Source organism: Fopius arisanus, unplaced genomic scaffold (assembly GCF_000806365.1).
Source record: "Fopius arisanus strain USDA-PBARC FA_bdor unplaced genomic scaffold, ASM80636v1 scaffold00076, whole genome shotgun sequence".
NCBI classification, from domain to species: domain Eukaryota; kingdom Metazoa; phylum Arthropoda; class Insecta; order Hymenoptera; family Braconidae; genus Fopius; species Fopius arisanus.
Genome location: NW_011887815.1, coordinates 239,360 through 250,382, shown reverse-complemented (window position 1 = coordinate 250,382; position 11,023 = coordinate 239,360). Strand labels below are relative to the sequence as shown.

The 11,023-nt window shown below is 40.5% G+C and overlaps 3 protein-coding genes across 4 annotated transcripts; 1 reads left to right on the top strand and 2 right to left on the bottom strand.

Moving 5' to 3' along the window:
- The first annotated feature begins 2,019 nt into the window (after window positions 1–2,019).
- Window positions 2,020–4,535, top strand: LOC105269896 (HMG box-containing protein 4-like). Of its 2 annotated transcripts, XM_011310491.1 has the most exons (5): window positions 2,020–2,215; window positions 2,319–2,428; window positions 2,992–3,557; window positions 3,631–3,895; window positions 3,974–4,535. In XM_011310491.1, exons 2-5 carry the CDS (start codon window positions 2,389–2,391, stop codon window positions 4,381–4,383), a joined length of 1,281 nt encoding a protein of 426 aa, XP_011308793.1. In that variant the 5' UTR covers window positions 2,020–2,215; window positions 2,319–2,388; the 3' UTR covers window positions 4,384–4,535. The 2 variants fall into 2 exon arrangements, with proteins under 2 accessions (XP_011308793.1, XP_011308792.1); XM_011310490.1 differs by having other exon boundaries at window positions 2,020–2,428.
- Window positions 4,536–4,562: 27 nt separating this feature from the next.
- On the bottom strand, window positions 4,563–8,816 carry LOC105269895 (glycine dehydrogenase (decarboxylating), mitochondrial). Its single transcript, XM_011310489.1, has 8 exons — window positions 8,566–8,816; window positions 8,428–8,506; window positions 7,740–7,875; window positions 7,097–7,487; window positions 6,193–6,993; window positions 5,020–6,127; window positions 4,795–4,940; window positions 4,563–4,703 (listed from the first exon to the last, which is right to left on the bottom strand). Exons 1-8 carry the CDS (start codon window positions 8,779–8,781, stop codon window positions 4,596–4,598), a joined length of 2,985 nt encoding a protein of 994 aa, XP_011308791.1. The 5' UTR covers window positions 8,782–8,816; the 3' UTR covers window positions 4,563–4,595.
- A 413-nt stretch (window positions 8,817–9,229) lies between these two features.
- Window positions 9,230–10,960, bottom strand: pont (pontin). The gene is made up of 3 exons (XM_011310488.1): window positions 10,739–10,960; window positions 9,914–10,589; window positions 9,230–9,832 (listed from the first exon to the last, which is right to left on the bottom strand). Exons 1-3 carry the CDS (start codon window positions 10,877–10,879, stop codon window positions 9,279–9,281), a joined length of 1,371 nt encoding a protein of 456 aa, XP_011308790.1. The 5' UTR covers window positions 10,880–10,960; the 3' UTR covers window positions 9,230–9,278.
- Between the last annotated feature and the right edge of the window lie 63 nt (window positions 10,961–11,023).

The window sequence follows — 11,023 nt, the reverse complement described above, 5'->3', positions numbered from 1 at the left end:
GCTGAAACTGGGTCTTCACACCGAATTTCATTACTCGTTCACAGTCGTTCTTAATCAACGGTAAAACATTTTAATTAATTCAGATGTAATCATATTTGCTGGGTTAACGATCGAACTTTATGAGGCGAGTTCAATTTACCTTTATACGGAGCTTCCGATGGTTTTGCGGGATTCGGAGTTTAATTCAAAATCGATGGGGAATATTCCAACTTTTATTTTCTTCGATCAATTACTTTTTCCACGAGTGAGAATCGGATTTTTTTACAAGTGAAACTCGTGGATGAGAGGAAATACTGTGACGAAGGAATTTTTTATTTGTCCAAGTCCCAAGGGCCTGATATAGGATCTTTAGGGAAGGAAGTAACTTTTTTTTTTACAAAATCCAATTTTTCTATCAAGTAACGGTTGATTTTATATATTTTCACCTCGTAGATGATAAGAAAACTCTCAGATCCGGCAAAAATACAAACATAAATTTTCCACTGGAGCCCCAGGCGATGTGGCCTTTGGGCACGGGAAGTGACTTTTTAATCGACTTTTCCCGGGAAAACTCCCAAGAATAAGTTACTGCTCTGTCTAACAGAACAAAGAGCATTTTATTTGATCGGGTCAAAATCAAATTTTTTTTTCAGCATCCACCCCGAGGCTGGATACAGTCTTTGAGGGAGGAAAATGACTTTTTTAAAAATCGACTTTCTAAACATCCCACGGCTTACTCTAATGGAAAAAAGAATATTTGAGATACCCGGGGGAAAAATGATAAAATAAAAATCAGAGGGGTTTGCCTAAAGTAGAAGCTCAGTTCTGGGGGTTTGAGTGACCCCACCGACATTGTAGTACCTCACCCCAAGAGAGAGAGGGCACCAGATGCTCTCCTGATACCTTTTTGAAAATTTCGAATTTTCGAATTTCCGTGAATACCTCCTCGATTTTCATAGTCCCCTGATACTTTTTCGAAAATTTCGAATTTTTCAATTGCAGTGAATACCTCCTCGAATCCATGCTCTCCTAATACTTTTCCAAAAATTTTGAATTTTTAAATTTCCGTGAATACCTTCTCGATTTTCATATTCCTCTGATATTTTTTCAACAATTTCGAATTTTCACATTTCAGTGAAAACCTCCTCCATTTTTCATACTCACCTGATATTTTTTTGAAAATTTCGAATTTTCAAATTTCAGGGAATAGCTTCTTGATTTTCATGCTCCTCTGATACTTTTTCTAAAATTTCGAATGTTCACATTTCAGTGGAAACCTCCTCCATCTTTATGCTCCCCTGATACATTTTTGAAAATTTCGAATTTTTCAATTCCAGTAAATACCTCCTCAATGTTGATGCTCCCCTGATACTTTTTCAAAATTTTCGAAGTTTCATATTTTACTGAAAATCTCCTCCATTTTCATGCGCCACTGATACATTTCTGAAAAATTTGAATTTTTTGCAATTCCAGTGAATACCTCCTCAATTTTTATTCACGGAAATTTGAAGATTCAAAATTTTTAGAAGAGTATCAGGGGAGCATCACAATTAAGGAGGTATTCACTGAAATTGAAAAATACCAAATTTTCAAAAAAATATCAGAGGAGCATAAAAATCGAGCAGGTATTCACCGAAATTTGAAAATTCGAAATTTTCAAAAATTTATCAGGGGCGCATGAAAATGGAGGAGGTATTGACTGAAATTTGAAACCTCCAAATTTTTATAAAAGTATCAAGGGAGCATGAAAATCGAGGAGGTATTAACTGGGCTTGAAAAATTCGAAATTTCCGGAAATGTATCAGTGGAGCATGAAAATCGAGGAAGTATTCACGGACATTTGAAAATTCAAAATTTTTGAAAAAGTGTCAGGAGAGCATGCCAATTGAGACATATGTTATCCAACATACATATTTTATCCAACGACTCGATCGTCGTACCCTCTCTCGTGTGGGGTTGGTACTAAAATTCCTAGAGTGGCCCTAGCCCCTCGACCGGGGCCTCTGCCAAGGTCTATCTTCTTTGCCCTTTGCTATCGACTATCTGTTATCAGAGCGTTTCCCTCCCGCCAAATACACAACGCGGGAATACATCTCTCTCGTATATATTGCAATTTTAGTTCAGTGTGAAATAACACAAGTTCGTATCTCTCCACCAATGGGTGACTATCAGCACTCAAACATGCACAGCGTTTTTGAAGGATAAAAAAAAACATTGCAACAATAATTACGTCAAGGTATTTGTGTTGTTGGTTCGATAGTCTCAATTATCTGAGTTAATTGTTACAACTCTGCACTGAAGATTCGATTGATATCTTACAAATTCAACATGTTGCACAGTGACATTTCTAAATCGAAAACGGAGAAGACACCTCAACGGAAAAAACCACAAACCCCGTTGTCCCGCCCGATGGAGATGTTTGCGTCGCCAAAGCGTCCGAAACAAGATGGTAAAAACGAAGATCATGATGATCCCTCATTAATCCGCCTAATTAATTATCATTCATCATTACTGGGTAGATATTTTCAACAGGGTATTCTTGAATAAGTCGTTTCGGTGACATTGTTGTGGGGTAATTTTTAGGTTATGTTCACAGTGTTGTGAATAGTATAAGCACCCCCTATAAACATATCTGAAATGAGATAAATTGAATTTTCCATCTCCCTCCGAAAATCCGCGCCACCCTAAACTGTAATACTTGTCCACCAGGTTGGGGAACTTTAATTTGGATGAAAAATGTCTGAGACCATAAAGTCGTAAAGGAAACGTTACCCTAGTTACTCATTTCGGTGATGTGTACGCCATTCACTATTTTCCGGTGTTCGTAGCGAAATTGTAAAACGAGAAGAATTGATTTTTCTAGTTTTCAGTTCATACATCGATTTTAATCCGTAATACTGACGGATTTCGATTTTACCATTAAAGATCATGAGGAAATGATTTGAGAGTGTTAATGACATTGATTAATCATCAAAGCATTAGTTATCTATAATTATTTATTTCCCCCTGCAGAGCTGGAAGTCACTGGGGTGTCACGAAGTGGCAGAGTTCGAAAAAAGTCCTCAAAACTGACGGATTTCGAATCCCCGGATGATCTTGCTGACAGTAAATTGAAACGTCAGCAGAAAGCTCAGCAGCAGCTCCATGCCCAGCAGATGCTTGAGCGATTTGAGGCCCAACAGAGCCAGAGAGAAAGAGAGCAATCTCCAGCACAAACCACTACTCCAACTGTCAATCGTGTTAGAAAGAATTCAGGAACACAGGTGTCACCTCAAAATCCAGTGAAAGAAGAAATTCCTTTCGATGCTGCAACTGAAGGTCCATCTTCAGACTCTGAAGATGCAGACGATCTCAATGATGACGATAAATTCTCGATGGAATCAGCGAGTGAGGAAGAGGTTGATCCATTGATGATCGATGAGAAGGAGACTGGTGGGTTCAAAAGACTGGAACCTCCTGAGCAGGAGACATCTTCACAAGCTAATAGTCTCTACATGCTGGAGAAGAGCAAGAAGAAATTAATTATTAAGAACGGGAAAATCATCGGGAGGATGAAGGCACAAAGGAAAGACAAAGGAGTGAGTTGGAATAATTAAAAAAAAAAATACATTTCAGGACATTAAGACTATATTTTCGAATTCTACATTTCAGAAGACAAGATTCACAGCTTACATGCTCTGGGCTAAAGAAGTGAGACAAGAGTTACTAGAGCAAAATTCATCGATGGATTTCGCAGCAATTTCAAAACGTCTCGGTGAATTATGGGCAACTGTTCCAAATCTCGAGAAATACAACTGGCGAAGAAGAGCAAAACGTTTGGCCTCAAAACCGAATGCCCAGGCAACTCTCAAAGAACTATCTGCGTGGAAACTGTCTCCACCCAGTAGCACTCGTAAGAAATTCATCAACAAAGCAGGTATTGCTCAGTCTGAATTCTCTTTTACTCATAATTCGAGTCCTCATTGTCCTAAAAATATTTTTCATTCCGTTGTAGTGAATGGAAAGCCACAGAAGTCTTCGAGTCCCAAAAAAATCCTACAGCTGTCATCACCCTCACGTTCTGCGAAAAGTCCTGACTTCTCTCCGTCCCCTCGACACAGCAGAGAATCCCACGAGCTGTCAAGTGGTCCTGGAGCATACAAAGTTGCTGGTACCCAGCCCCTGGATGTAGCTGCCCATTTAAAACTCCTCGGTGAAAGTCTAACAATAATTGGCGAACGACTGAAGGAGCACGATGGCCAAATTGCTGTCTCTGGTAGTTTGTCTGTACTTTTAGACTCCTTCCTCTGTGCCCTGGGTCCTCTCATGTGCCTTACCCAACAGGTCCCAGAAGCCAATGGAACAGAGGCTGACACCCTATCCGAAATTCTCGATAATATCGCGTACATAATGCCTGGCCTCTAATCAATGTCTCGATCCTCTTCTCTTTCGTTCAATGTTTAAATGTATTTTTGAAAAAATATGTTTTCTTTCTAAGAAAGACTATAAAAAGCATTTGACCATGTTGTTGAAATTTCGATAATTAAGTGAAATAGTGGGCGGTAAATTATATATTTAATGACGATATCTATGATGGTTTATAAAAATAAATATGAAAAGAACATTTATGGTGAGTCCTATTGTTGCTGGAGAATCGGTGGACAAGTGCAGAATAGATTTTTGTCGCCGTAGATGTCATCAATTCTACCAACACTCGGCCAGATTTTTGGTGTCTTCGTGGATGTCTGGAAATTATGGTAAGTACATAGATAATCATCGAATGAATAGAAAATTGTGAGTAGTTTTTTCGTCAGTCGGAAAGTCGGTGAATGGTACCTGAGGAAATGCAGCGACTTCTCGAGAGTAAGGCCTATTCCAACTGGAACTGATTACCTGTTCCTGGGTGTGTGGCGCCATTTTCAATGGATTAATATCGGCATCCATCTTCCCATCTTGAATATCTTGGATTTCCCCTCTAATAGCTGGAACGAGAAAATAAACATTCAAATCAATACCTCATGTCATTCTTCGCATTAAAAAACTCAACTGACAAATTCTCACCTATCAAGGCATCACAAAATCTGTCCAATTCAATTTTATCCTCCGACTCCGTGGGTTCGACCATGAGAGTTCCAGCAACAGGCCAGCTCATAGTGGGTGCATGAAATCCATAGTCCATGAGGCGCTTAGCGACATCAACAGCTTCGATATTAGCTGTCTTCTTGAAATCCCTGATATCAATAATGAATTCGTGAGCAACGAGTCCAGTCTCCCCTTTGTAAAGAGTATTGTAATAATTCTCCAGTCGTTTGCTCATGTAATTGGCATTGAGGATGGCAATTTGTGTGGCCTTGCGTAGTCCCTTGGGCCCCATCATTTTGATGTACGCCCAGGAGATGGGGAGGATTGCCGACGACCCGAATGGGGCTGCCGAGACTGTCCCAAGGTCAGCAGGAAATCCCTTTCTAGGTGAGTCAATGACTGGGTGTCGAGGGAGAAAGGGCATCAGGTGACGTTTGACGCCGATGGGCCCCATACCAGGACCCCCTCCCCCATGGGGAATGCAGAATGTCTTGTGAAGATTCAGGTGCGAGACGTCACTACCGTAGTCCCCAGGTCTGCAAAGGCCCACCTGAGCGTTCATATTGGCCCCATCGAGATATACCTGACCCCCAGCCTCATGTACCATATCACAGACATCTAAAATTGTCTCCTCGAAGACGCCATTGGTGGATGGGTACGTTATCATGAGGCAGGATAGATCCTTTCGATATCTGTCTATCATCTCCTTAAGGTGTACAGTATCCACGGATCCGTCCTTCCTGACAAAAATCGGCTCTACCTGCATGCCTGCCATTTGCGCTGAAGCCGGATTTGTCCCATGGGCTGATATCGGAATGAGACAGACCTTTCGATCCCGGTCATTACGAGACTCGTGGTAACACTGAATTGCACGCAGTCCTGCGTATTCCCCTTGGGCTCCGCTGTTCGGCTGAAAGCTTATGCCATCGTAACCGGTGATGGCACAAAGATCTGCCTCGAGTTGGGTGAAGAGCTCTTTGTATCCGAGGGCTTGCTCCACTGGAGCGAATGGATGCATGTCAGTGAAACCTGGGAGACTGCACGGCATCATCTCAGTGGTTGAGTTGAGTTTCATGGTGCAGGAACCCTGAACGTTTGAAAAAAATATATAGAAACTAGTACTCATATTATTGGGGCATCGAAATGACTCACCAGCGGTATCATACTGTGCACCAATGACACATCCTTGTTCTCCAATGCCTTCATATAACGCACGATTCTCGTCTCAGAGTGATGCATATTGAATACTGGATGTTCCAAGTACGCAGTCTTACGTTTAAATGATGATTTCAATAAATCGCTTTCTAGAGCCTGTGTATCCAGAATTCCTTGAACAGTCTGATTTGAGCTAAATACTTTGAAGAGGTCATCGATATCCTCTGGAAGACTAGTCTCATCCAGGGATATGCCGACAGTGCCATCGTCATTGTACCTCAGATTGATTTTCATGGCCTCACAATTCTTTTTGATCACCTCGAGGGACTCCCTCGGTGTCACTGTAATGGTGTCAAAGAAAATTTCATTACTCATTTTATTTCCTGAGAGCTCCAGGCCCCTGGCCAGCACTGATGTCAAGTGATGGACCCTCGTGGAGATTTTTCTGATCCCCTCAGGGCCATGGTAGACTGCATACATTGTAGACATGTTTGCTAATAACGCTTGGGCCGTACAGATGTTACTCGTAGCTTTGTCCCTTCTGATGTGCTGCTCTCGTGTTTGAAGGGCCAGTCTGTACGCTTCTTTGCCGTCTGCATCTCTAGTTACACCGATCATTCTTCCTGGCATCAACCTAACGAAATTCTTGCGACACGCAAAAAATCCGGCGTGGGGACCACCGTATCCCAGGGGTACACCAAATCGCTGGCTTGTACCAATGCAAATGTCAACGCCGAATTCACCTGGGGGTTGGAGAATCGCTAGAGACAGCAGATCCGCTGCTGCGCATACTAATGTCTGAAAGGAGATTGCAGAAGAATATTGAAGTACTTTACAATATCCATCGCATTGGATTGCAAAAAAAAATATTAAAAATATCGATAATCAGGAGTTAAATTACCCCATCGGCGTGCGCTTTATTTACGACTTCTCCATAATTGTGAATAGCACCAGTTGTGTCTGGATACTGTAGCAATATTCCAGCGACTTCTTTGGAGCTCGTGTCCACGTTGAAGACGTCACCGACTTCGAGGGTGAGACCAAGTGAGCCAATTCGAGTTGCAATTACACTGATCGTTTGAGGGTGAACTTTATCTGATACGAAGAGCTTTTTCCGCTTATTGTGACGATGGGCCAGAGCTAGGGCCTCGGCTGCAGCTGTACCCTCGTCCAGCAGTGAAGCATTGGCAACTTCCATTCCAGTCATGTCACAAATCATTGTTTGGTAATTCAAGAGACTCTCAAGACGTCCCTGAGCTATTTCTGGCTGGTACGGGGTGTATTGGGTTGTCCTAGTGATTTTCATTCAAGTGGGCTAATTCATTAATCAATGGAATCCCTTACTTCTCCATTTTTTTATAAAGAATTATAAGAAATTTAATGATTATTACGAGTACTGACTGTAAAAGCAATAAAATTTGGAAATTAAGAGAGGAAATGGAAAATATTTCACACGTAGTTGTTTTTTTTTTGGAAAAAATTAGAAGCTAATGAATGAGTCATCCATTCCCAGAAGATTTAAATTGCAAATTAGTGAAATTTACCATCCAGGATTCTCGAATATATTCCTCATTATTGTGGGTGGAACACAGCAATTGTAATACCCCATTCCGATGTACGTTCTCCAAACTTCATTTTTCGTAGACATCTGTGTTATTTTCTTCATCAACGCATATTCAGCTAAAAAATTGTGCGTCGCGTGAATAAGATGTTCAATATAGTTAGTGGATAAATCAGGATTTTGATAGATGGGTAAATAAGTGGGAATGCTTTGCTTCATTGAATATCACGTGAATTAAGATTTGAGAAACACGAGCATGACCTCTGATCCAAGATATTATTATCGGTTTATCGACCATTTGTCACGCAACGTACGCAAGGAAAGTTGGAGATATTGAGAGTTGAAGGAAAATTGAGACATCACGGCTGTCATGAGATCTCATTTCAATTGCATAGATAAATATTATTGGGAAAATATTATTGATTGCCAATTCGGTGACGTACAAGCTGAATCGGAATTATATTCCGCGTGCAATTGCAATTACAAAATATTTCTTTATATTCAATATCAATTAATTTAGAGGACCAATTTTTTTCTTCGACTTTCAAAGCAATGAGAAATTGATGAAGGATTCAATATAGTCATAATTGAAATCGTTAGATTCTCAATTATTAAAAAATAAAATAAAAACTGGAGAAATAAATTATACGTCAATTTGCAATTCGACTTACTCATAGGACTTGCGATATCCAAGTCCTTATCCCGTCTGATTCGAGCAGGAACTGCAGTTTTTGTCAGATCTTCTAATGACTATAAATTAACGATTGAATAAAAAATTAGTTCCAAGGCAAAAAAACAATTAAATTCACCTGGAAACCAATTGCTTTCAACATTTCCAGTTGATCGCAATCCCTAGGGCCAATGTGTCTAGATTGAAACTCATCCTTTTCCGGCAATAACTCTTCATACTTCATACACCTCTGATGACCCACAGGTGGTGTGGCAAGACTCTTTGACAATTGTTTCGAGTTTTTCTGAATGCTCAAAAGTCTTGTACATCGAGACAATCTCAAAGTTGACTGCATTATGGTATTTACACCGTACACCACGAAATACTACAAACGAAAATTTCACACTGAGTGAGAGGAACCCGTCAAGAAACTTATATTCACGTGCGGCAGTATCTCAACATGATGTCACAACATTTTAAAGATTACGGCCTGAACTATCTTGACCCTGACATATGAGATCCAGGGTGTTGAGCACAATGCTATTTTCATGTTGATTATTTTCCATTTGGACTAAAAAAAAATTAATTTTTCAGCCAGCAATTATCTATCAGCAATAATTTTTCCATTGTCATCGAAATCTCTATTTGTTGTTTTGAATTAATACTCAATCCCAACATGAAAAAAAAATCCATGAAATTGCGGATTGGAAATTGGAAAGTTGAACTAAAAAGATAATTATTGGTAGCATTTGTATTCTTATTGAGAATATTATTAAAGTTGAAAAATAAAGATTAGTCAATAGTTAATGGTAAAAATTTATTTATTCCTGAGATAAAACGAAATATCATAATTTACATCATAAACTTATCTTTCTGTTGAGTCAATATTTTAGCTGAGGACTTGGCATCGAGGAAAAGCCCTCCGACTTCCTCGACGTCCTCTTTCTTGATCGTCGTTCTGCCATTTACTTTGGCAGTGAGAGCTGCAGGTGTCAGTAATTGAACGACATAACGCAAGGTAGTGGTGGTACCAAGGTCCCCAAGGGCTACATACGCCTCGTCCTCCAGTTGAAGGCCTTCTGTGACAGCTCTGAGTTTTACAATCTGTTCAATCTCCGATTTTGAGTACGGAAGTGTTTTGATGATGAGTAGCCGATCGAGGAGATCGAGGGGAATGCCATGGGGTGCCACGATGTCTTCTGTTCCTCTGATGACACAATGTCCTCTGTTTGTGGCGAATATAACGATTGGAGCGATGGCACTCTCTAGGGAGCGGTGGAGGTAGGTGAACGTTTCGATATCCAACATGTGAACTTCATCGACGAAGAGAACACCTGGAACCAACTCCGCAATTCCCTGATCGATGTATTGATTCACCACTTTGTTAATCTCCTTTCGCAATTTATCTGGAATAATATATATTTTTTATTGAATGAGATGTTATTTATTTTCTTTCTAGTATTAAAAAAAAAACGTTTTGAATATACCAGTGATTTCAGTTTTCTTCGGTTTCATCAGTTGCCCCATCATCGACATGATATCCTGTCCCCCTTGTGGCTTGGCATTGGCCACATCGAGATCATGAAGAGTAACGTCCTGAATGACCTCCTTTTTCTTATGAACATCACCCTTAGGAAGTGGCACATACTCCTCAGCTTCGAGATCGAACTCCGTAGCATAATTATCACTCCTTCCCTGCCTCTTGACAGCTCCACTGTTGGCCTCGATGTAAATCACATCCCCTGTCTCAACCTTCTCCTTCTGAAGTGACTGATAAATCGAGGGATCCAACTTCAACTGCTTTGTGCCCTTTGCCGTCTTGAGCCCGATGATGACGTGTGATACAGTTTTACCGTACCCTCCCATGGGATTTTCAGTTTCAACGGGCGTTAATTCCGTCACTTCCCCTTCATAAACCTCTTTGGTCTCCTTTATCCTGAGACCAATGGCTCGTCTGAAATTCTCCATGAGGACTTCTGTCTTTTTTATTTCCGAACTGTAGACCTCTGATCCCACCATCGGGCAAAAAGGTACTTTGTTTCCTAGTTCCTGGGCAATAGCTAGGGCAATAGCGGTTTTACCAGTACCTGGTGGACCTGCCAGAAGAACTGCTCTACCTGCCATTTTCTTCGACCTGATGAGGTCCACGATGATGCCGGCGGCCTGAAAAAATACTTCCGACATTATTCAAATCAAAGCAAATCAAAAAAGTTGAATATACATTCAACTGATTTTCAAAAGGGAAATTACGTTTCAGGATTAAGGGATTTTTAGAGACATTGTTTCTAAAAAATTATTAAAATTTTTCTAACCTCTCGTGCTTGAGCCTGACCCACGAGGCCGGCAGCTGATTGTATCGCTTCTCCATTCTCATCAAGACCTAGACCTTTTATATGAGTGTGAGCTGATATTCTCTGCGTTTTAGCAGAGCTCTTCACCTCCTCGATTTTCATCTTTTAATGAAATTCACTCCTCTGTGGTTAAGAAACAGCTCAGGTATTGACAAAACAATCGAATGCCGCCTCAAAACTTGAAAGAACTCCTAGTTACTTTTCAGTTATTTTTCGCCGTTCATTCAGGCAGAATCCTAGGGAAAT

Excerpts from the sequence above, each read along its gene's own strand:
- LOC105269896 (XM_011310490.1), top strand. The coding sequence starts at position 2,308 with ATGTTGCACAGTGACATTTCTAAATCGAAAACGGAGAAGACACCTCAA. Across the intron at positions 2,429-2,991 it reads AAAGCGTCCGAAACAAGATG|AGCTGGAAGTCACTGGGGTG; the intron begins GTAAAAACGAAG and ends TTCCCCCTGCAG. Across the intron at positions 3,558-3,630 it reads CACAAAGGAAAGACAAAGGA|AAGACAAGATTCACAGCTTA; the intron begins GTGAGTTGGAAT and ends TCTACATTTCAG.
- LOC105269895 (XM_011310489.1), bottom strand. The coding sequence starts at position 8,781 with ATGCAGTCAACTTTGAGATTGTCTCGATGTACAAGACTTTTGAGCATT. Across the intron at positions 8,507-8,565 it reads TGAAAGCAATTGGTTTCCAG|TCATTAGAAGATCTGACAAA; the intron begins GTGAATTTAATT and ends GTTAATTTATAG. Across the intron at positions 4,704-4,794 it reads AAGTCGCTGCATTTCCTCAG|ACATCCACGAAGACACCAAA; the intron begins GTACCATTCACC and ends CATAATTTCCAG.
- pont (XM_011310488.1), bottom strand. The coding sequence starts at position 10,879 with ATGAAAATCGAGGAGGTGAAGAGCTCTGCTAAAACGCAGAGAATATCA. Across the intron at positions 10,590-10,738 it reads GTCAGGCTCAAGCACGAGAG|GCCGCCGGCATCATCGTGGA; the intron begins GTTAGAAAAATT and ends GTATTTTTTCAG. Across the intron at positions 9,833-9,913 it reads GAAGAAAACTGAAATCACTG|ATAAATTGCGAAAGGAGATT; the intron begins GTATATTCAAAA and ends ATATTATTCCAG.